This window comes from Hevea brasiliensis, chromosome 1, assembly GCF_030052815.1.
Source record: "Hevea brasiliensis isolate MT/VB/25A 57/8 chromosome 1, ASM3005281v1, whole genome shotgun sequence".
NCBI lineage: Eukaryota > Viridiplantae > Streptophyta > Magnoliopsida > Malpighiales > Euphorbiaceae > Hevea > Hevea brasiliensis.
In genome coordinates, this window is record NC_079493.1 from 25,245,505 (window position 1) to 25,271,643 (window position 26,139).

The following is a 26,139-nucleotide window of genomic DNA, read 5'->3' on the forward strand; positions in this document are numbered from 1 at the left end:
CTAGGAATGCCCCTCTAAACTGAATTTTATATAGTCCTTTGACAACACCCTAAAATAGCAAACATTAAACTAAGTCTTGAGTAACTAATCATAGTCATGAGGGTACAAGATAAAGATTATAATCTTTACTGTATCACACAATATCAAGTAGAGATCACACTTGTATTCCTCTTGATGGACACAAATGGCACATACAGTATGAATTACATGCTATGGTATTTACTCATTTCTCATGGAGAGTATGTCTTTATCAAATACTATACAGATGATAGTTCAGAAACCCTAATATCTAACTTTGAGTTCACTTGTCCACTCTTTCACATCAAAACTCACATCTGGTGATCAAGACAGATAATGTGACTCAAATCATATATAGTCAATGCAATTAATGACCCTAGTTCTTTATCTCATTTTCGAGTCAAAATTTTATGTTATAAGCTTTGAGCTCTTTATTATTATCACATAAATAATAATAAGCTTATAATTGTCTTATCCCATCCACCACTAAAGTTATGAAGTCGATTCCTGTGTGAGAAGGCCAATCTTTTTATCTATCCAACATTCTTATCAAGTTTTAATATATATTCCAAACATATATATTCACATATGTATATGAATCAATAAAATAATTTAGGCATTTAAGCATGTTTGGGAAAAACATAATATAAGTACATTAACAACATCTACACAAGCCTACAGATTTAGCATGTCTATTGTAAATATCTTTGACGATAGATTACCATATCAGACATAAATGTGTACTCTATGTTCATCTTTTATCTTGCAACCATGCCTCTAATAATTATATTTAATATCAATATGTTTATAGATACCTTAATCCTCTTAATTGTTTTTTAATATTGACGTCTTTAATCAGATTAGTATCTACTGACCAACTCAATAGCATAGTAGATATTAAGTCTAGTACACATCATAGCACTTATTAGATTATCAATTGTATTAGCATAAGGGACTTTTCCCATTTTCTCCCTTTCTATAATTCAACCAATTCCATATCCATTTGTCCTTAGCAATGTATATGAGGGATATACTTATATTCACCTCTTTCTTTATCTTGTGAAGTAACTATAAATGCTTCATCTTCAATCTCAAAATAACGATTGGGAACATGTGTACGAATCAATCATTGTGGTTGAGATTGATATATTGACTCGTAAATTTTTATGTCACTCCCACTAGGACCAATAATATCAGATGGAATCAATACAAGTTATATTTCTATGGTAATTGAAACTTGTTTTATTGTCAGTTGGAATACTTCCACTTGGAAAAGAATCCATTTGAGTTTGCATAGCGAAAGTGAATTGTCCATAGTTTCATATAAAGATAGATCTTGACCTATCTCGCTCTATTGGGGAAAAACATTGTGGAAAAATGTGATATTTTGTAATTTAAATTTAGTTACTGTGGCACTACCTTGTTCACCTATAAACACACGTCCTTTTAACTGCTATGAGTATCTTCTATAAAGATATATTTCCTTCCCTTTGGACTTAATTTTCCACATTTATGAGAAGGAGTGAGAACAAAAATAGCACACCACTAAGGTTTCAAAGGAAAAAAAAAAAAACTTAAGACTGGTTTTTTTTGAGTCCATAGACATGTAAAGTTATAGTAACTGATTTAGATGGAACTTGGTTATGGATAAGTGCAAATAGCATATCACCCCAATAGGTAATAGACAAATTAAGAGTCTCTTACTCATTTAGGAATATGGGATTTTCACATTGATATATAAATATAAACTAATATCAGATAATATATAATATATCCTAAATTCATATACATAAATATTCTATAGAATAATTAATTATGCTAATAGTTATTCCACATTAGACTTAGAATCAAAAGTTTAATATGTTCCCAATCATCATCTAAAATTCTAATGTGCAATAAGGTTAGCACAATTAATTATTTAAGAAACCATAATCTTAAATTATGCAAATTCAAGATCAAGCAATAATATATTCAATATCTAATATTGAAAATTTCAATAAGACACACATACACATGTCTTATATGCATAGTTATTTACATATAAATAACATTTTAAAGGCATCTACACATATATATAATATTACAAGCAAAATAAAATAATGAAAATTTCATATTCATATCACATAAATAATTTAGTTCAATCTCTAATCCAATAAGAGATATAGAATTTCTAAAACAAATTTAGAAGATAAAATTAATTTTTTTATGAAGTCAATTAAAACTAATTTTAATTGAATTTATCAAAATATTAATTTTAGTTTGCTTCATATAATTTTAGAAAACTCCTTTTCTGAAATTTAAAATAAATTAAACACTTTTAATTCCATTTTCTAATCATATAGGGATATTAATTCCAAAACAACTTTAAAATTAATTAAATTAATTTTAATGAGATCAATTAAAACTCATTTTAATTGAATTCATCAAATTAATTTAATTTGCCCAATAGTTTGCCATCTTTAATCTTAGAAAACAATTTTTCTAAAATTAAATATTGAATTAAACAATTTAATTCAATAATTTTTTTTTAATTTCCCTCAACTAATTTTAGAAACTAATTTCTAAAATTAATATTTAATTAAACAATTTAATTCAATAAATTCTTTATTCAAGTGCTCTTAATTAATTTTAGAAACTAATTTCTAAAATTAATATTAAAAAGTTTTAATTTATGTCTCAATTGAACAAAAAAATTACAATTTTATTTATTTAAAATAAAAACAAAATTAATTTTAATCAAAATAAAATTTGCATTTTCTAATTTAGCCAAAAGGTAGAAGACCAAGGGCAATTCTGGACAAGGATTTTATAAATGGCAAGGCTGTGATTTCGCTAAAAAGGGAAGCCCATCTTCAACCATAAAAAACGTGGCATTTTTGTAATTCATTAGCAAAATTAACGATAGCACACTCGATGGCATTTTTGTAATTTTCAATAAATCCAAGGAAAATATTGCAAAAAAATAAAGGGCAAGTAAAACCTTAGGACATTGACCAAAAAGCATCTTATTGGTTCACCAAAGACCAACACCCAAAATATTGAATCATACCCACTGGCCATGATTTTTTTTTTTTTTTTCCATACTTGCAAAGGCTATAACTTTCTTATTGTTAATCAAAATGGAACACACAATATACCGTTTAAAAGAACTTCTTTTCTACTTTTAAGGGTACTAATATTACACAAAAATATAAATTATATTGGAAGATATAAAGGCTCAAAATATATCTTTTGATCAGATTTAAAAATTTTAGAACTTGAACCATATAATTTTAAAACTTATATAAATTTGTTCTAACTCATAGAAGCATGTTATAAATACATGAAAAACTAGAAAATAAATATTAGAACTCCGATATTAATAAAGAAAAATTAAAGAGTCAACTTATAGATTTAAATACTTGGGGTTTTAACCCATATTCATATAACATTTAGATTTCTGTCATATTTGTTTTACTAATCAACTATATAATCACATGTTTATGATTATGTACTACATAGTTGAGTTTTAATTTGAGTCTCAATTACAAAACTTAAATGAGAAAAAAGTTTAAAATTTCGTTTATTTTACAGAAAATAACATGCATATGAAAAATATTTTATATGAAAAATATTTTAGAAGAAAGTATTTTCCATGAAAATATTTTCTATCGCTTGGTTTCCTAAATCTATTCTTTTCAATGCTCAAAATTTTTAATTAAACATATATTCTTAACAATTATAAAAGCAATCACAACTTTTTGGGAAAGTTTAAATATGACAAATTTAAGTTTTTGTCTAATTAAACCACAACTTTTAATTAAGGTCAATTCAACTAGTCATGCTCTAATAAAATATTATATTTTTTAAAAATCAAATATTATTTTCTATAACTTTTAAAGTTTAAAAATCATTTATTATTTTTCATTAAAATAAAAATTTTAAAAAAATGGAGAACAACACACCATTATAGTAAACCTAGATCAACCTCTCCCTCCAAATTCTTCCATCTATCCATCCTTTCCAAAAGCTTTATTCCAATTCATTCGAAAAAAAAAGAAGCTAAATTCCAATTCTAGCAAAATAGCCGGAAGATCAAACTTCTCCTCAAAAGCTAAAAACATTAAGGATTTGTTTTATAGAAAATAAAGCCAAGGAAAATAAAGTGGTTGGAATTATAAGAAAAGCAAAATTTTTATGAAAATGGAAATTATTATTTTTCTTATAAATTTTTTTGTAAGTAAAGAAAGTGATTTAATTATTTTTCATGTTTTGATAGAAAGAAAAGTGATGAGTGAATTTTTTATATTTTTACTAATATGTGTATTTTAAATAAATAAAATTATATTATAAAATAATTATTAGAGGGAAAAAAGAATAAAGAGAAAAACAAAAAAATTAAAATTATTTTCCCCACTTTTCCACACTTTTCTTTATATATATATAAATTTTATTTTTATTAAAAATAATAAATAATTTTTAAATGAAAATAATATTTTATTTATACAAAATAATATTTTATTAGAATAGGATTAATTTAAATTTGTAAGTGAAGTCCAGAACTAACTTGATAAAAAAGTTGAAAGGCTCGCCCACGATATGGTATCTGCTCGTTCAATTTAATTTATATTTTATTTTTTTATCTAAATTTATTAAAAATTTAAATTTAAATTTAATTTAATTCAAAAATTAAAAATTAAGGATTACATTTCATGATTAAAAAAAATTAATTTCTTAATTTTGAAGTTAATTTATTTAATTTTTTAATTTAATTTTAAATATTAAGAAGTTTAATTTTTTTTTTAAATTTTGAATTAAATTAAATTTAAATTGAAATTTTATATTAAATTAGATAAAAAAATTGAAAATAGAGCGAATTGGATGTATAAATTTATAATCCAGTTTTAAGGGAAAAAAAAAAAAAAACCAAACACTACGACCCACGTTCTCAACGTTTGGTAACCGTCGATAACTGCTCTGAAATCAGTCCAATCGATAAGCATCATCACTTTCAAAGGTTTAATCTTTCCATGCAAATGCGAGTTTCAGGTTCTTTTTCTCTCAATCAATTATGGCAATTCAAGTTCGCTTATGTAGTACTCTCATTTCCCTTCTGGGTTTCCTTTCCCTCTCCTCCCTTGCATTTGAATCATCAACCTCAGGTATCCTATGATTACCACTTGTTTCAAAATTTGTGATGAAGAAACTTGAAATCCTTTAATCTCTCGCAGATGAAGCACAAGTTCCAAATTTCGCTTTCAGTTGGTTAAATGACAACAACAAATTCCAAGCTGGGGATACGGCAGCCATAAAGATCATAGTACTGGGAGAGTTTGACAGTAAAGGAAATGTTTCACTTGATAAAAGTGCATTCAATCCTACCCTTACAGTTAATGGGAAGAGAGGAAATAATTCTTTTGTGTCTGGGGTTTTCCTGGATACTGCAGGGGATACCAGTACCTGGAGAATTCTCTTCACTCCAATCAGGGTTGGGGTTTTTAATGTCTTTATCAATGATGACTCTTTCAAAGTATTTGATTCATCTCTCCATTTCGAAACTGTGCCAGGTCCTAATATGCAATTTTTAGCATTTAACTTCTATTTTCGCGTCTAAGGTAGAACTTGATTTATGATAAACGTTTTCCCTGGGAATGATTAGTAAGTGAAGGCAATTCGTTATTTTAATTATTTTGGCTTTACTTGCTGTTTTTTAATTAAGGAAAGCTGAATTTTTTTTGCAAGCATATGTAAAATGTAATCATGTTAAATTATTGGTGAAGTGCTATTGATTGTTTTAACACTTGTGCTATTGCTCAGTATTATAATGCTTTGCAAATCATCTCTTTGTGAAATGTTATTATTGACTGATATATATTTTTCAAGGACTTTTATATTGTCAAGTACATGTAAAGATGCATACTAACCGCAGTTGCTATTTCCCATTCAAGGTAAAATTTATCCATCTGTCTGCATAGCTTCATGGATGGGATTTTTAAACGAGTTTGAAGCTGGGGAGAGAGCTACAGTTTTTATTGCTCCTAGAGATGCATTTGGGAATAATGTTTCTTCAACTCGTGAAGAATTGCATCCCTATAATTTTACATTGTGTGCACTTTATGCAAATGGTTCCCTTGCTAATGTGCTAAACATCACTCATATTGGCTGGAATGAGCTTGGTTTTATTAACATTGAGTTTATTGTGGCAAAAGCTGGAAACCTTCTATTGCATGTGAAAGGAGGAAATCAAACCTTGAATGGCTGTCCACTTGCATTGAAGGTGAATCCAGGTGATTGTGCTGTAGCTCCTCATTTGTTCATAACTTGTATTCAGAGGGATTAATTTTGCAAATAAGAGTTGGTTTTTCATCAATTCATTACTTACTCAGTTAGGTCTTTCTTTCTGAAGATGTTGAAATTGATGAAATCAATTGGTATATTATAAACTTACAATGCATAACTCTACATTGTCTTGAAGTCCATTCTCGTTACGATGCCATAAACAGTTGCATTATTTCTGTGAATTTTGTGGTCCTCTCTTACTCTGTCTTATCAGTTTCTATATGACAAATAACAATTTCAGTGAGAAATGGATAATTTATACTGGGGAAGAGAAGGGTAAAATCTAGAAAACTCATTAGTATTTTTTTGCATCCAAATTGTGTTGCTGGTACAACTCCCAAGCCCAAGTTGAAAATGTTGCTGTTGATTCTGCTTGACGTGAACCAACATATAATCTTAAGTTTTATCTTGTTAAAAGCATGAAATTATGGGTGTTTTTTTTTTTGAACTGTCTTTTTGCAGGGCCTCTGGATGTTTCCAATTGCCTGCCAAAATGGAAGTTTGAGACAAACGCTTGGCAAATATTTTCCAAAATGGAAATTTTTATTCATCAACAAGATCAGTATGGGAATCTTGTTTCTGGATTATACGAATTTGATGCTGATATTATTGAAAAAGATACAAATCTGTCTATACCTGTTGCAGATTTGTACTTTGAAGACATGGTACCAGGAATACAGTTATTCTCTTTCAGTTTATTGGAACCAGGAAACTTCTTGCTCACTATATCTAATTTGAAGCATAATAGAAGCATCTCCAATATGCCATTTGCTTATACTGTCTTTATAGGTATGCTCAACATATCTGCTAATTATGTTATTGGAAAATCTGATGGTGCTAGTGTTGAGCTCTTGCCTTCCTCTACCCTACTCCCCTCATATCAATACTTCTTTTCCTTTTCCTTTCTAAAATGCGACAAATTTTTAGTCTGCTATTTATTGATTATGGCTGTTGCCATTGGCAAGGATGCCAAATTAAGGTTTGATTATCCACCATAAATAATTGTCATATTTTGTTTTGTGTTATTCCCACGCCTTCCCCCCACCCAACTCTACATCATTTGGAGTCATTTCATCTTTGATGCTTCTAGTGCTTATGTATATATATGTTACTATTTCTTTGAAACAAATGCAAATTTACGTTTCAATTGAACAGGTTATTGTGATGGATCAGCCAGCATTGTCAACGGATCCGGTTTAAATGATTCCGTTGCTGGTGAAATTGCACAGTTTTCGGTTTATTTGATTGACATTTATCAATATCCTGCTTTTGTTGAACTAGGAAGTATTAAAGTGCAGATTGTTAGGGAGAATGATTCCTATAATGTGCAGCCAAGCATCTTTCCAATCATCCATGGTATCTGCTATTTATAATTTCTTCCCTTTTGATGAACAATTTTAGCAGAGGTTCATGAGGAGGCATGCATCTCTTGAATAGGGAATGGACCTGCTCAAGAACTCAGCTATGCTACTATCAGCCAAACAGAAATTTCTCCTGCACCATCTGATGTTCCAAGGAACATTGTAAGTTGTGTACTTATATATTTCCTTCTGGTCATTGTTGAGAATTCTTACTTTCTTTTCTTCTTCTCTTTTATTCAGTCTGCTGGACACTCGGAAGTTCTGGCCAGTGCTTTTAATGTGATTTATACTGCTGAGAAGAGTGGAATCTATGAAATATATGTATTTTGTGGAAATATTTTACTGAGTGGTCACTCATTCAGAAAGGAAGTTAGAGCAGGTATAGTAAGTCTTTTAGATTTTTGTTTTGTGTTAGCGTCATTTTTATTTTCCCTTTCTGCCTTTAGCGGTTGTGAACAAAAATGTTTCCCTTTCCATTTTTATAGTTAATAATGCTTTAGATATTAAAATGTGGGTAAGAAGCAAATTATTTGGATTGTTATTATGCTTTTCACATTTGCTTAATTAGTGTGAGAAGAAAAATAATCATAGAATAATTTTCATAACAATTTGATATTCTAAGCTAATTTGGCACTTGCACTACAATCCATGGTTTTCAAAACCGGACCGGACTGGACTGGGATATCTAGGAATCAGACCACTGACAGATCTGGTCTGGGTTTAAAAATGGGTTTCTTTCTTCCTCAGTAAAAAAAAAAATGTCTTGTCTATTGGGGGTGTTGAACACTTGAACTCATGACTTGTAGAAGAAATTTTTTTTTTCATCAAACCAACCTATTTCCTTAGCAATAAGGGTATGAATAATTTATCTAGTTGGTGTAAACTTGAATCATTTTTTTTTTATCTTTTATATTTATAATAAAAATTTTTATCTATTTAGTATGCTATAAAATTTTAATATATCAAAATTTATTTTTCACTAATATAAAAATTTATTATTGTGAAAATTTTTTTCTTATTTTTAATTATATATTATTATTATTATTATTATTCAAAAAATAAAATTCCAAACATGAATTTAAATTATTTTTAAGAAAAAAGTTTATATAGAATTCAGCTAGCTTTATTTTAACAATTATTAATAAAATATATCAAACTAGTAATTGTAATAATACACTATCATTATTATTATTATTGTTATTATTATTATTTTTGAAGAGACTATTAATTTAATAATATTTATATATATATATTTTTTTTCTGATAGATGAGACGCGAGAAGGAGTCAATAGAGAGTTAGAGCTTTGGAGAAGTACTCTAGAGTCAAAAGACTTTAAGTTAAGTAGAACGGAGACAAAATACATGCATTGCAAGTTCAGTGAAGGCCAAACTGGTGATAGGGAAGGAGTTAGTTTGGATGGAGTGGTACTATCCCAAAGTAACACTTTAAATATCTCGGCTCAGTCCTTCAAGTAGATGGGAGATGTGAGGAGAATGTTAGTCATAGGATTAAAACCGGATGGTTGAAGTGGAGACGTGCCACGGGAGTTTTATGTGATTGCAAGATTCCCAATAATTTGAAAGGAAAATTTACCATATAATCATACGACCGGCCATGTTATATGGTAGTGAGTGTTGGACACTGAAGGAGTCGTATGCGTCTAAGATAAGAGTTGTAGAGATGAGAATGTTAAGGTGGATGAGTGGCCATACTAGACTAGATAAAGTCCGTAATGAGAGTATTAGAGAAAAGGTAGGAGTGGTGTCAATTGAGAATAAGTTGAGAGAAGGGTGATTGAGGTGGTTTAGTCATGTGAAGCGTAGACATACGGAGGCTCCAGTTAGACAAGTAGAGCACATTAGGTTAGAGGACAGAAGGAAAAAAAAAGGGGTAGACCTAAATTGACTTGGAGGAGAGTAGTACAACATGACCTAGAAGCATTACACATTTCTGAGAATTTAATCCAAAATCGTTTAGAGTGGAGAAAGCGAATTCATATAGCTGACCCCAAATTTTTGGGATAAAGGCTTAGTTGAGTTGAGTTGAGTATATATATATGTATTTTAAATTTATACCGATTAGACTCTGTTCAACTTTAAACTCTTAGCACTTTTGCCTTTACCGGTTCAATAATCAGGTTTGAAAACCTTAATACAATCATAGCATACATTTGGGTTCATGTAGGCAACCCCTGCAATTTATGAATAAAAAATATCCACGTTTGATTTTAAAGTGTAGGTTAAAGTGCACTCGTGTCTTTGTAACTTAAAATACCTCATGAATGATTGAAAAATGTAAAATTTAGTCACTTGTTTTATTTTATTTTATTTTATGAAAACAAAAGGCGTGTAGTTGAACTTCAAGACAATAAATCCTTAGTTTTTATTTTAATGTTTCATTTTACACTTGTGGTTGTTATTCATTGGTGTAGTTGGCTTTTTTTCCTTCATGTTTTATTTTTTATTGCTTGATCTATAATGGTGGCAATCTCAAATAATTGCATACTATAAGTTTCTCCCTTATATGTAACTAAAGTTTTTCTCACTTTTCGTAGGTGAGGTTAATGTATCTCTTTCAAAAGTTGTGAAATTTGCTCCCAAGGTGCCAAAGCTTACTGAGAATGAAATATGGGTCCAATTGATGGACACATTTTCTAATCCTGTCCTGTCCCAACTGTCACTGCTGAAACTAGAGATTGCTTCAGTCAACAGGTCTGGTTTTTCGACTGGGATGTTTGTAGATAATGATGATGGGTCATATACTTGTCAATATATGGCTAGAGATGTTGGAACCTATGAGATGTGTGTTTCATTTGATGGCATACGTTTCTCACCGTGCCCTTTTGGGGTCAATGTGTATGGTGGTAAGTTATAACAGCATCAATACATAGTAATCTCTCTTCACTATAAACTATCATTAATGTATATACTTTAGGATTTGCTGGTGTCTTTGGTATAGCAAGATGAACTTGATTTGTCCTCTTAGTATGTGATTTGAAGATGTTTAAACTTTGTTTAAGGTTTATAGGAAACTATCGTTGGAATTCTATGAAAAATGACAAAGCACTATATATTCATCGGTTTCTAATTGGTAGAAATGCCTGATTTAATTTGTTTTTAAAGCCATGAGATAGTACGTTATCTCAAGTAGGGAGGCCAAAAGGCTTGTGCTAGGTGCAAATTAAGGTGATCAACTCTTTTTTGAAATTTTTATTCAACAAAATATGATAATTATCATGTGTAGCATTGATTTTTGAGTGCAGCAGCAGCTTTGGTAAAAGGAAATTTAATAAGAGTATGGATTTATAAGGATGATATATGCAAGAAACATAATTTTAAGGCAACATATGTTTTCTTACTTGGGCAATTTAAAGAACCCTCTTGATATACATTTTTGTTGGAGATATAACCTATTCCATTTAAAAATAGACTAAAGTTGTTTTATTTGACATCTCTGTTAGAGGTTGGTCAATGGAACAATAACACAGAGACTCAAATTTAAGTGAATTTAGAAATTATAACCTATATAATGCATGTTGACAAAAAAAAAAAAAAAGAAAAAAAAAAGGAGCAAGGTGTAGATTATGTAAACACAGGAGATTTTGGTAATTTTCCTCACTTTTAACTGTATACATACTATTATTCTTTTTCCCTCTTTCCAACTGCATGTAAGAAGATCTCCATTCAGTAAAGGCTATTTAGTGGGATAAAATTATGAGATCAGTGATTTATCTGTTTGAACATAAAAGATAAAATTCATGAACATAGTTATCTGAATGGGGGACAATGAGACATTTCAGCACTTTCTGCATGGAAGTGATGTATTTGTGATTGCCATGGTGGACATACCAGAATTTTTTTTTTTATACCATTTCTACATGATGGGCGCTCTAAATTGTAATTTGTTTTCCATTAGATGGATAAAATTTGATATTTTTCTAAGATAGCTGGTTTCAATGTTTTCCAGGTGAATATTTTCCTAAAGCTTATGATGATAAAATTTCTGTGTGGGAGGATGAGTCTATTGCTTTTGATGTTTTAGCAAATGATTACTTTGCTGGACACAATGCAAGCATTGTTGAATTCTTGAAAGTAAGACAATTATTGTAGTTTTTTTATAATGTCTTTTCTTTTCTTGCAAATAGGAGGATCACATTATTTTCATGTTCCTAATGTTATTCCATCTGCAACTGCAATTATTTTTACATGGTTAGCTATTATGACATTCGTCAGTTTGCATTTGAGATTATGCTTATATTGCTGATTTATTTCTTGGAAGAGCTTGCTTGGAAAATTGACATACTGTTTTGCATTGTAATTTGTCAGCCAGATTATGGTTCACTTTTACAGGATGGACATTTCTTTAGATATACCCCCTATCAAAATTATTATGGGAGTGACTCTTTTATGTATACAATATCGGATGTAAATGGCAATCTTGCTTCTGCTGCTGTTAACATTTCTGTTCTTAATATCCCACCCCAGTTTATTTCATCTCCGAGTCAACTGCAAGCAACTGAGGACATGATAAGCCCCAGATATGGGTACATCACCATTTCTCATTAAACTTTATTTTTGTTGTTAGTAATTTAAAATTTTATATTGGCTGATGTTTTACTGGATTTATGCTCTTCTGATGTTATGATTCTTGTGCATTGCAGTGGTTTCTCAGGGTTTGAGATTAGGTCTTCTGATCCAATGGAGAACATTTCTGTCACTCTTAGAGCAGACTCTGGAACTCTGTTTTTGTCTCCTATGCTGATGCACTTTTGGCATCCAATTTGGGGGGAATTTTCTGTCAAGAAAGAAGATGATGAAGCAAAGAGTTTGACATTAGAGGGGTCTGTAGATTTGATGAATCTAGCACTTCAGTCAATTCAATACCTCGGGTACTATCTACTTATCCTGTTGTTTAGATTTGTGAAGTCATTGGACCAGTAGTCCAATGAGTGCCTGTCTGATAATGCCATATTAGGGAGTCGAGCACCTTCTTCCCCTTACTGAACTTAAAAAAAAGTTTTTCTCCATGATACAGTCAACGATTTTTGCTTATGTTCCTTTTTTAAAGTGACAGGGAAGTTTCATGAATCTACAATCTCATAAGAAAATGACCATCATCTCAACGTAGAAAGGATTTACATGGGATAAAATGGAAGGATAAAGCAGTTAAATATTAGTTAAGTTTGGAAACTTGACTATCTGTGGTTTATTGAACAGTTTTGCGATACATGGACTGTCTACTAAAGGATTTTAATATTAGTAGTAATACTTTGGAACCTGATGCCCATCTAATGTTAAGAAAAGTAAGAAAAAAACAGATGAATTATTTCAATTAAAAGGAAATAATAGGAATAGGAAAGGAGGTAGAGAAGTAGTTGTATTCACATTTTATAGCTTTTAAATTTTGTTTGCAGGATAATAGAGCGGCACCAATGTTCCTTGATGTTTTTGTGGCATAAATCTCTCTCAACTTTATATATTCATGGTCTGGTCTTTAGTATGTGCCATTAACTTTTTTCCCCACCTTAATCAGAAATGATAATTTCAGTGGTGATGATACTGTTCGTGTTTCTGCCGGCAACAAGAATGGGATAAATGATTTAGCAGTTCCAGCTTTTGTGGAACCTATCAATGATCCTCCATTTATTAACGTTCCCAAATTTATCACATTGAAGGGCAATGAGGATGAGTCACTGATCTTTAACAAAGCTAGAGACAAGTTTGAGTTTTGTGTTGGAGATCCAGATCTTCTTAACTTCCCTGGTATAAATATGGATGTTTTCTTTAGACATTGGAATTGATCGTACATGAAAAATTTTATACTAAATCTAAAGAGAATTGTACTTCTTTGAAAGTTAAATTTGCTAATTTGAAGTTTAAGTCGCTTTATCCATAAATGATAAATTTCAAATCGAGTGAATTGCATTAGTATCTGAATCGGAAGTTCTACTGACAACTTAATGGTAGAATTTTCCATTCTTAGTGGTAATCAAACTAGCTAGATGGAAATTAAGAAAAATCTACTCTTTTTTTTTAAGGGAAAGTGGCGGACTTTTTAGGTCTTAAAATTTAGGTAGACTTGTTAGAAATGTCTTTTGGGTAGTTTATTTTCTGCTTGTTGGTATGTTTCAGGCAAAGAGTCTCGCTTTATAGTCGCGTTTTCTGTTGAAGTTGATGATGGATTTTTGGTAACCAGCCTACCAGCTGAACTTATAGATACAACTGAACTGAGGCTAATGAATAGCTATCAATGGCAACCTGTTCAGACATATGTTACTATCTCAAAGCGTTTTATGGTCAAAGCTAAAGGAATCAGATTTCAGGGGACAATTATTGATTGCAACGTTGTCATGCAACAACTATCATATCATGTGAGCATGCTCATTTACTGGAAGTTTTAGAAGAAATATAAATTCCAGGCTAGTGTATCTGGTTTAAAAGTGTGAGAAGATACACTTTACTTTTATTATTTTTTTTAATATACTGCTTAAATTAAGCATCCATTTGTTAATAGACTTGATTTTCTTTTCTTATGTTTCATTTTGGAGGATAGGGTGGAGAAAATGGTGCTGTTTTGACGCTGAAATGAAATGATATGGGACATTATGGTTGTTATTCAGATTGCGCTGACAATATTTCAATGCCTTTACATGTCAAGGCTTCTGTAAATCTTATACGAAAAAGGCCAATGAGTTCATTGGCAGTTTGTAGTAAGTGACAATCTTAAAAATTTTCTTTCAGAACTTGCTTTATTTTATTTGAGATTACTTTTTTATTATTTTTAATTCTATTAGATGTTAGAAACTAGCTTTATTTTTATGAATTATCGAGTCAAACTGCGTCTGTTTGAAGTAATAACTTGTTATGAGCACTGCATTACTGAATATTGCAAAGTGAAGGACATAAATTTTTTTGTATTTAATAAACTCAGATTAATTTCATTCTGTGGGTGCAGCCCTTGGATCAGCTGTCATTATTGAATTTTTTATGGTTCTCTCTTTTGGAGTAGTACTTCTATCCTTCACATGCAAATGTGCAATTCTTCTTGTGAATGAAAGAAGCAGCTGCAAATTCCAAAACTCTAAACAGTCTGGTTTGCGAAATTTTCAAAAGGAATCCGTAAGTGGGCATTGGGATTTGGTTTTCACATGTATTTTGAGGCATTTTAACATTAGCTAGCTCATTCTTACTTTTGTTGATGATGTCCTCCAGCTGAACTAGTACATTTTTCCCATAATACTGTTACATATAATTTTTGGATGTTGTACTTAGAGCACCAGTTTTAATGTTGCTTGAATTATCTTACGCAGTCAAGGGTTGATTTATCTGAGAAAACAACTGAATTCACTGGTGGTTGTTCTCGACTTCTCTCACTCTTCCATCGACCTTTGAACTTTCGACAGCGGTGACTAGCTAATGACAGGACATTTTGGAAATGGATTCATAGCTAGGGTAGAGAAACGAGTTTGAGCTTTTCTTACACATTTTGGCTTCACTAACAAACATTTTTTTTGCGAATATGCAGCTCTTGCCGTCACTTTGGAGTCAGAGAAGCTGGCCTGGATGTACATAGCCCCTCTCAATCTACTAGTGGTCACCGTCTAAAAAACTCTGCCTAGTTTTATGCCACTTGCTATTGAGAAGGTTTCATAAACAAGAAGTTGATCTATTGTGTGAAATTATAAACCATGCGATGTAGACATTGGAGGAATTGAGAAGACATTAGATTGTTTTACTACTGTTATTGAAACATATGTCTATTCCTTATTCTGCATGCAAGGATTTGCACATTCTGAAGATGCTTTAACTCAAATAAGTTTTTTTTTTTTCCCCAAAATCTTTTGTTCATATACTCGAGTTTCCTGTGCTTTATTCCAAAAAGTGAAATCACATGACCTATGTTAGAAGTGATGATTAGATATTGGAGCTTAAAGCTTAAGAAGCAATCGCTGCATGGAAAAACAAAACCAACAAATAGTGAAACATCTGCAAATGCATTATCATTAGGTTTAGAAGAACCACAAATACGATGCAAATAAAGGTAGCTTGCACTTGCAAGTTAAAAACAGAATCATTACAAACTATCATCGAGTCATTAATCAACTCTAGTGTTTAGAGCAATTTAAAAGGATGCAAGATGGAGAAGATTTCTGTTCTACCATTTAAAATGGAAAGACTACTCTTTCAACGAGTGGCATGTTGGCCTTCCCCTGCACTGAGCAGAATATTTCCTATGTGTCCTCCCGAATTTTCAGCCAAGCTATTTGATTCTGTAAACTCATCTGATGTTAATGACAATCTTCCCCCATCCGTAATCATTGAATCTGCAGGAAATAGAACAGGCCTGGGAGGCATTTGTAGGCTTTCAAAATCTCCTTCAAGCATCTCTATAACTTTGTTCATTGCAGGACGATTAGAAGGTTGAAACTGTACGCACCATAATCCTGTTATCATCATTTTCCTAGCTTTTATATTTTCCTCCTTTTCTATATCTTCTATTGGTAAGTTTCCACTAGAGAGTTGGTCATGAAGCCGATATGGACTGTAAACGTCACTTAAACTTTCAACAAATGCATTTACTTTCTTCTCTCTGTCCGCCATTTCTAACACCAATTGTCCAAAGCTATACACATCTGCTTTATATGAGACACGTTCAATGTTTTTGTAGAATTTGTTTCTATAGAATATCTCTGGTGCCATATATCCTCGAGTTCCCCCTGCAGCTGTAAGAGATGGAATGCTACCCTTGGTTGGATAAAATTTAGCAATCCCAAAATCAGATATCTTTGGAGTGAAATTTTCATCCAAAAGAATGTTGTGAGGTTTGATATCAAAATGAAGGATTTGCATGTCACAACCTCGATGTAGATATTCAATGCCACGAGCAACTCCAAGGGATATCTCATATAGTTTTTCCCAACTTAAAGAAATGGATCCTTCACGACAAGTAATATAATTATTAAGAGATCCTTTAGACATGAATTCATATATAAGAGCTCGTCTTGATCCCTCGGCACAAAAACCAATTAGTTTTACCACATTAACATGGTGAATCTTCCCAGTAGTAGCAACTTCATTAATAAAATCTTGTCCATCAGCTTTAGATTTATCCAATATTTTCACTGCAGCAAATTGACCACTACGAAGCTTTCCTTTATACACAGAACCAAAGCCTCCTTCTCCCAACTTTTCCTTCAAACCTCTAGTAATCTTCTTAATGTCCGAGTAAGAATATCTTATCGGCATAAGGTTATTATGGGTTTGTAGGAATTCTTCAATTGTGTCATATTCCGACCGATGTTTCCTTCGCCATTTGAATACAAGAAAGGCGAAGAGACACGGAAGTCCACATAAAGCTCTTCCAATAAAAAAAATTCCTGCATGAAATTTATGGAAGCATTCAAGAGAGACAAAATGCAAGAGTTACGTCTATAGAAGCGCAAGATTTTCATCTGTATATAAATATGATAATGATATGTTTTCAGATTCATTAACGAAAGTTCTTAGTTCTTACCAATAAACTCGAATATCAATGGGTACTCAACTGCAGAAAATGTAGAGAAAATTACTGATGTTGATATTCAATAAAAAGAAATAATTAATTAAATTTGATCACGTATCATGTAATAAATGGAGAGAGACCTTACATTCGATTGCATAGACGATCGCATAGATTCCCTCCATCAATGTATAGGGCAGATCTTGTATACCTTCATTAATCAATAGAAAAAAATGGTATCATATAAGAAATCCAAACGTGATTTATTTAAAATCCAATGTGCCTGATTTCAGATGACTTGTAACTTATTTAAAATCACATTTGATTTGAAATGATACAAATTTAAATGAGTGGCAAAGTTGATTTCATGATAACAAAGTTAGAGAATTATTGATAAATAATTTTTTGGTGAAATTTTTTATAGCTCACACTTAAAAAAAAAAAACTGATGGGCATTCATTTTAAAAAATATATTAATCACTATGGTTATCTCAGAGTTATTAATAACTAATTTTGATTTGATGTTCTGTTAAAAAAATTGATTTGATAAATAATAATTATATATTATAAAAAAAATAGATGAAAATATTAAGTACTTACTGAAGCGGTCATTAGTGTCCAGGAGGATTGGCAAAGACTTGTTGTAGTCCCAGAAAAGCTCAAACCCATATGCAAGTTGCCTGTGAATTTCAACGCAGGATATATTATTATTATCCTTGTTCTCGAGAGCCTTTTCATCTGGAAGCAAATAAATCATCTCTACGCTGCACAACTCCATCAAATCAGATACCTCGGTATTTTCATCTATAATCTTCGCATAGGTATGCGTCTGCAAAGCAGAACCTCCATTAATGCAAGTAGACCAGTCCAGATAAGAAGGAGAGTACACTGGATTTGGGCACTTTATGAAACTAATCATAGGCTGTGAATAGACACTCCAGTATCGATCATTTTCCTCCGATAATTTGCTAGGAGTTAAAGGAAAACGAGGAATGGAGGAGCAATCATCTGGGTTGATGCCATCATCCATCAGTCGGATGGTGAAGTGATCGTAGTTGATGGCCTGCACATAGTATCTTCCTCTGAATAGATTCAACACTGTGATATTATTTTCGCAAGAAAGCTCATATCCATGTTTTCCGCAATGTTTTGGATCAGTTTGTAATCGGAAAGGGTAACTAATGTTGTGGATATTCCCACATGAAGAAGGAGGACAGTGATTTGTTTCCGTAGCATTGCAAATTATTTGGGTGATGAGCAGCAAAACAAAAATTTGAAGTCTTTCTCTAATCATGGCAGAACAGAGAGAGGGGTTTTTTTTTTTTTTTTTTGAACAAAGATAAATGTTTGGCATTGGGGTTTCCATATATGGACCGAGAAAGAATTTTTTTCCTTTTTAAAAAGTATTTCTATTTGAAATTCTTGCATAAATTTACAATCACATGTGGACTATATATATATATATATATATATATATATATATATATATATATATATATATATATATATATATATATGAAGTTAGAAGGATGATATTAGGTTTGTCAAAAATATCTTTTATTTTTTAAATTAATTTTAATTATATTTTTATTATTTAAATTAATTTTAAAGTTTGTATAAATTTAAAATTCTTAAGAGATTTGTCCTCAAATTTATTTAAGGGGCTAATTTTATTATATTTATATAGATGGCAAATTATTAAGTGCACCTGATGTTTGTGCATCTTCACTAATACAATATTAGGTCCCATCTTTCTATTTTTACTGTGTAATTATTTTTATGTGAGTATAAGATATACTATTTTTATGTGAGTGCACGATGTACTCTATAATTTGCCTATATAGATATAGATTTGGATACAAAACTTTCAGTTTCACATTTGGCGTCTCGATTGAGTTGGTTTACACTGGTTCAAAGGCAACAATCCATTTCGGAGGAGAAGAATAAATTTATGTTAAGAGCTATCTCTATTATCCACAGCTTTTATGTTAAAGAGTCCATCTGGATTATGTATAACAAAACCTTTATCCATTTGCAGTGTAGATTGTAGAAAGAGAGAAGAATAGATATACCAATGGTAGCGTGCTTGTTTCTCTTGTCCATTTTCTTCGTTCACCATGCTGTAGGCCTTAATGATCATTGCAGTACATCATCGTGTGGGATGCAAGGCCCACCTGTCCGATTTCCGTTCCGAATCAAAGGCAGGCAACCACTCCACTGTAGCTATCCTGCAGCTGGGTTTGATTTATCTTGCTCGGAGAATAACCATACTGTTCTGGAGCTGCCAAATTCATGGAAGCTCTTGGTGCAAGCAATTGATTACGAGTTTCAAGTGATTTATGCAAGTTATTTAGATGGATTTTTCCCTCCAAGACGGCTTCTTTTGAACTCCAATCTCTCTGGTATTTCTCCCTTCTTTTTTATGGATGAACTTTACTATAGTTATAACATATTTAATTGCTCTTCAAAGAAAGAACATTATTCACTCAAGCCAGTCTCTTGCCTAAGTGACCTTCGCTATCATGTCTACGCCATTTATTCTCATGCTTCTTTTCAAGACTTGGTCCCGTTGCTGTCTTGCTCCAAGCTACATAACATTTCAATAGTTGCAGAATCTAATCTCTGTTCTCCGGAAAGTGTTCTTCGTTTGAAATGGTACTATCCAGAATGTAGTTATTGTGAAGCAAAAGGCAAGTACTGCAGACTGAAGAGCAATACCATTGGATCTGAAACAGAATGCTACGGCATAATCAAACCAACTAAAGGTATGTTGTTTTCTGTTCATCGATCTGTTAACTCTCATCCCATCTTTGGATGTGTATTGCCCACTAAAATACCACTTTCAATCCCTGCAATATTATTGGGAACTTGGGTATTATGAACTTTCTAACAAGTACAGAACATGGAAATCTAAAAATGCCCTATCCTTTTTGCAGGGTCAGCAATAAAGTTCATGGCAACAGGTTAGCCGTCTATGTATTTCCAATTTTATATACGGTTTTATGGTTATCTGGAAGATGGGTTTTCTTGACTAAGAATGTATTATACATACAGGAACAGTCCTGGGTTCAATTTTTCTTGCAGTAGCAGCCATTCTATTCTACCGCAGACATAGATTCAACAGAATAGAAAGAGAATATCAGTCCAAGATTGAGAAATTTTTGGATGACTACAAATCTTTCAAGCCTGCTAGATATTCCTATGCCGTTATTAAGAGGATGACAAACCAATTCAAGGATGAATTGGGCCAAGGAGCTTACGGAACTGTGTTCAGAGGAAAGCTATCTGATGAAATCCTGGTAGCTGTTAAGGTCCTCAACAACTCCAAAGGAAATGGAGAGGAGTTCGTCAATGAAGTGGAAGCAATAGGCAAAATCCACCATGTCAATGTGATTCGCTTGATTGGATTCTGTGCTGATGGGTTTATACGAGCTCTAGTCTATGAGTATTTGCCAAATTCATTACAAAAATTCGTATCTTCAGCTGACTCCAAGAGCCATTTCCTCGGCTGGAAAAGGCTGCAAGATATTGCTCTTGGCATAGCTAAGGGGATTGAATATCTTCATCAGGGGTGTGAACGGAGAATCCTCCACTTTGATATCAAGCCCCATAACATCTTACTTGACCACAACTTCAGCCCGAAAATCTCTGATTTTGGCATGGCCAAGTTCTGTTCTAAGGATCAAAGTGCAGTGTCCATGAAAACAGCTAGAGGTACTGCTGGCTATATGGCACCTGAATTGTTCTCAAGGAACTTTCGGAATGTTTCCTACAAGTCAGATGTTTATAGCTTTGGAGTTCTAGTGTTAGAAATGGTTGGAGGAAGGAAAATTACTCATGTAACAGAGGGAAATGATGAGGAAATATACTTTCCAGAATGGATTTACAATCTTTTGGAAAAAGGGGAAGACCTTAGGTTTGAGATTGAGGAAGAGGGAGATGATAAAATTGCAAAGAAACTTGCAATTGTGGGACTCCAATGCATTCAATGGAACCCAGCGGATCGCCCCTCCATGAATGTAGTTGTTCATATGCTGGAAGGGGAAGAAAATCTACCCATACCGCCTAATCCTTTTTCTGCAGTTCCTACAAGAATGAACTCGAGAATACCGGGAAGACGGCCTCAGCAAGAATTGGACGTCATCTCAGAAAGAGAGTAATAATCAGATGTCGAGGAGATCTATAATCTATTGTAATTAATATTTGAATTAGTAGTTAGTTTCTTTATCTACATATGTATTGTAACAGATGACAAGTATGGTTTTTGTTTGGTTTGTGTGATTTTATGAAATTTATGTTTCAGAAATTTACAGAATATTCATAATTTGATTGGTCCAAAACATCTTTCTAGCTCTTGAGCTTTGTAAAAAAGTCACATGGCACCCTCAGTTTTAGTTGTATCATATTTGATATCTCAACTTTATGAAAGTGAAACTATAAATTCCTGGATTTTATAAAGTTTAATGAAAAATCAAAACGCGTGCAAATTTCGTCCGTATATTCACCAATCGCAAGAGTTAAATAGTAAAACTTTTATAAAGTTCAAGTGTCAAATGAATGCAACTAAAGGTGGAGCGCCAAGTTACTTTTTAGAAAAAGGTTAGGGGTCAAAAGATGCTTTTAACCTAAAATGACTAGATTTGTCACCATATAAAAAAGAATAAAACTCGAAATAATTCACAACTCAAATAATTCGAACCTAAGGGATCTGAACCTGCCATATCGAATCCATTTACCTCCGTTAATTGTGATGTTTGCACGTTAAATGGATTTTTAATCCATCAAGCATGTCAAAAAGCTATAGTCTTTTTCTCATGTGTGAATGGATCGTGGGCATACCAAAAACACTAAGATCCCAAATGAATGTGCCTTTTCTAACTTCTAATTGTGTAGTAAGAATTAAAGGACTTAATTTCCTTAAGGTTCCTTAACTTCTAATTGTGTAGTAAGAATTATACTGTCGCAATCTGCTAACCTTGAGAATTGAATGATTGCTGGAATGTAAATTGAGTGCTTTTGCAAGAAAGTAAATATTTATCCTGAAAATATAAACGATTGTTTGAGTGCGGAAAAATAAATAATTTCTCTTGAAAAGTAAATGTTTCTTGTTACGAAAAGTAAATTTATTGCTTCTGAAATGTAAAAGATTGTAAAGAAAAATAAAATGAGAGGTTGATTGAGTTGGAGTTAAAAAAAAAATAATTAGACTAGGGGTATCTATATTGTATTTGCTCTATTTATAGATGCTCTAATTTCACGTTCTTTGGTTATTTTAAGTGCTCCTGAAACTAGTCACATCTTGTTAACTGCTCTATATTGCCACTGAACTTTTAATTTTACCCACAGCTGACCCGCTGAGCTTTCGCCTATTCATCTTATGTCTTCACACACACACACATATATTCAAGTTTTTCTTTGCCAAGATTATAACTATATCTTCTTTTACCTTTGAACCAAATTAGCAGTATCATATTTACATGGGTAACATTTTTCTCTGAAGAATTTTCAGTTTGAAGAACACCTTGACTAATAAATTTAAAATTACAACTATTTTCTTTGAGTCAGACATGTATGATTTTTCAATCTTTTTCTTGGTAGATGGTCTGATTACACAATTTTAAAGATACAAGACTCTCATGGTCAAGACTGTGACTAGGAATTGAAACATGGTAGGGTAGAGTAGGGAAGGATTGGTACAATTATTTGCGTAGAAAAAGGAAAGAAACTGGAATGAGCACAGTGGAAGAAATTGCATTCATTCTTCCTAGAAGGTTGTAATTAAATTATCTATTGAATCGCAGATGCTTTCTACATTAAGTTTGGAATTGAAATTTCTCACCGTTTGAAGTTTACTTTGTTGAGTAAATGGAGCTATGTGTTCCTTCTTGGAAGGTAAATCTTTGGTTGCCTTCCACATTAAGTTTGGAAATTGAAATTTCTAAAATGAAATTGTTTAATTTTAAATTGACACGATTTTCCTTTAGCTGGACATATTCTCCCTCTGTTCACAATTACCTTTTATCATCTCTCATTACTTAAATCTCAACAATCCTCTTTCTATTAATCTGCCACTAAATTGTAGAAATAGTAAAAATGATTATTATGGCACAATTGAGATAATCAAGAGGGAGATGTGATAGATGGGTTTTAGTAAATTATAAAAATAGTTATTGTGTTTAATATAGATAAAGCGGGTAGAATAGGATTGATACTATTTGTGTGGGAAAAAGAAAGGAATTTATTTTAAGAAAATTAATTATTTGTTTCTTCTATTTTAAAAAATATATTAGTTATTTTTCGTATTTTTATTCCAACTACTTTCTAGTTTCTCTGCCTAGTTTAAATCAAGTTTTATAAGAGAGATACATTAATATTATAAGAATTAAATAGTTTAAGATTTAGAAAATAGAGTGATTACATAATTATGTTTTTCAAATTACAAATGCTAAATAAATTTTAAATTAATATCTAAAATGATAAAAAAATTAAAGAGTAAATAGAAAAAAAAAATACTTTTAAAAAGATAAAAATAATTGATTTTATTAAAATAAAAAAATTAAATAATAATTTTCTAAAAAGAACAAGCTTGAACGAGCACCATGGAAGCAATTGCATTCAGTTTCCATAGAAGGAAGAGTAGAAAATAAAAGAGCCCCATATTGAAATTAATTTCTGATTGTCTTATAATTCAATCCCAATTAATTAAAGTAAATAAAGATAATAACTCTAATTTAAATAAATCCAATATATATATATATATATAAAGCAAACAGATTTTCTTCAGCTGTTACCGGATAGGATTCTAAAATCTTCATATTTATGCCACGTGACAACGTTTAAAACATTCAAAATTTCTCCTGGACTGCCACATAAAATTCTAAAACAATTATATTCATATCAAATAGTAATATTAAATTGAATTTATTGCCTTGCCACATATACCAATTATATATATATATATATATATATATATATATATATATATAAAGCAGGGGTTTTTTTCTTGCTATTGCCACATGTCACTCTAAACTTTAGTACTGTCACGTAACATTTACTATATAAAAATTAGTATATTTAACAATTATAATAATTAATATAAGTAATTATTGCCTTTTATATTAAGTATTAGTTTCATTTTTTATTTAATTCTAATTTTCTTTTAAATATTTTTACTATTACCATTATTATCATAATTTTTATGACTAAATAATTAAAAATAGTAGATATATTCCAAAAATTTATAAATTTCTCATTTAAAGATTCTTAAATTTTTTATTATTTTATTTAATTATAAAAATTTAAGAATTATACATATTAAAATTAATAAAATAATTTTGAATTATACTATAAAAATTATCATATTGAGTTAAATATTTTGTTCTCTTATTACATAGAATTAAATAATTTGTCCTCTCTCTCTTTTTTATATATTTAATAAATTTTAATTTACCTTGATCTTATTTTATTTTAACACGTATTTAATAAAAACATATTTTTAATTATATATTGACTGCTATGTATATAAAATGAATTATAAAAAAATGAAATAAAATTTTATTTTCATAGTAATGAAAAATAAGAAATTTATGTTAATATTCGATTTTCGTTATTTTTTTGGATATTCTTTATAGTATAACTAATAAATAACTAATATTAATATTAATATTAATCATATTATATTGTTTTATTATTATTTGAAAAAATTATATATATATATATATACCCCACTTGGAGTTTTTATTTTTATTAATTAATTATATAATTTCTTTAAATTATAATTAAGTTATTAATTTTCTAATTATGCATATATAAGTTACAGATTATCTAATTATTACACTTTAATAATATAATAAATATTTATTATTATTGTTGTTATTATTATTATTATAAATACCTAAAAAGTTCAATTTAATTAGAGAAATGAAAAATTAAGAATTAATTGAACTAATTTATTAATTTTATCAAATGAAAACATATATTAATTTTATATATGTTGTATTTTCACTTTCTGATAAAAAGAAGCGGTGCATATTTTTATAAAACAAATTTAAGAGGATGTAATATTTTAAATCTATCACATTTATACCAATTGGTAATTTTTAATTAAATTTATTGATGATTATTTTTCTATATTTTCTAAAAGTTGTAATATACAATTATTATATAATTTAATTTTTCTAAATACAATCCTTATATGTGTGTGTGTATATATATATATATATATATATATATATATATATATATATATATATTCAGAGAAATAACATGTTATACTTTTCTTAAAAAATTTATCACATGTCATTTTTTATAAATACTATCTTTTATACTAATAATTATTTAATTTTTTATTTATCTTTTAATTATCATTATTATTTAAAATACTGCCTTAAAATTTATGATTTAAATTATTATTTTCTTTAAAATTTAATTTTTAAAAATTAAGAATTTTGTCATTAAATGCAATATTTATAAATTATTTAATTATTCTGTAAATACTAATTATTATTTAATTTTTTTAATTTTTTTTAATTATCATTATTATTTATAATTTTTATGGCTAACTAATTAAAAATAGCAGATATATTTCAAAAATTTATAAATTTCTTATTTAAGAATTCTTAAATTTTTTATTATTTTATTTAATTATAAAAATTTAAGAATTATACATCTTAAAATTAATAAAATAATTTTGAATTACACTATAAAAATTATCACATGGGGTTAAATATTTTATCCTCTTATCACATGAAGTTAAATAATTTATCATCTCTCTCTCTTTTTTTTTTATATTTAATAAATTTTAATTTACCTTTATTTTATTTTATTTTAACACATATTTAATAAAAACATATTTTTAATTATATATTGAATGATATACATATAAAATGAATTATGAAAAAATAAAATAAAATTTTATTTTTATAGTAATGAAAAATAAGAAAT

The 26,139-nt window shown here is 30.1% G+C and overlaps 3 protein-coding genes across 7 annotated transcripts; 2 read left to right on the forward strand and 1 right to left on the reverse strand.

Annotated features, from left to right (window-relative positions):
- Positions 1–4,995: 4,995 nt before the first annotated feature.
- LOC131179124 (protein GAMETE EXPRESSED 2-like) lies at positions 4,996–15,534 on the forward strand. Of its 5 annotated transcripts, none has more exons than XM_058145037.1 (14): positions 4,996–5,159; positions 5,229–5,564; positions 5,946–6,284; positions 6,799–7,125; positions 7,492–7,692; positions 7,774–7,859; positions 7,938–8,076; positions 10,253–10,561; positions 11,665–11,789; positions 12,024–12,241; positions 12,359–12,586; positions 13,246–13,460; positions 13,830–14,068; positions 14,251–15,534. In XM_058145037.1, the coding sequence occupies exons 1-14, from the start codon at positions 5,069–5,071 to the stop codon at positions 14,284–14,286; spliced, it is 2,889 nt and encodes a 962-aa protein (XP_058001020.1). In that variant the 5' UTR covers positions 4,996–5,068; the 3' UTR covers positions 14,287–15,534. The 5 variants fall into 5 exon arrangements, with proteins under 5 accessions (XP_058001020.1, XP_058001022.1, XP_058001025.1 ...); XM_058145039.1 differs by having other exon boundaries at positions 12,048–12,241; positions 13,231–13,460; XM_058145042.1 differs by having other exon boundaries at positions 12,183–12,241; positions 13,231–13,460.
- Positions 15,535–15,672: 138 nt separating this feature from the next.
- On the reverse strand, positions 15,673–18,604 carry LOC110670089 (rust resistance kinase Lr10-like). The gene is made up of 4 exons (XM_058152931.1): positions 17,797–18,604; positions 17,345–17,407; positions 17,212–17,241; positions 15,673–17,119 (listed from the first exon to the last, which is right to left on the reverse strand). The coding sequence occupies exons 1-4, from the start codon at positions 18,560–18,562 to the stop codon at positions 15,882–15,884; spliced, it is 2,097 nt and encodes a 698-aa protein (XP_058008914.1). The 5' UTR covers positions 18,563–18,604; the 3' UTR covers positions 15,673–15,881.
- Positions 18,605–19,068: 464 nt separating this feature from the next.
- Positions 19,069–21,520, forward strand: LOC110653015 (rust resistance kinase Lr10). The gene is made up of 3 exons (XM_058145053.1): positions 19,069–19,961; positions 20,133–20,159; positions 20,251–21,520. The coding sequence occupies exons 1-3, from the start codon at positions 19,271–19,273 to the stop codon at positions 21,354–21,356; spliced, it is 1,824 nt and encodes a 607-aa protein (XP_058001036.1). The 5' UTR covers positions 19,069–19,270; the 3' UTR covers positions 21,357–21,520.
- Positions 21,521–26,139: the final 4,619 nt, after the last annotated feature.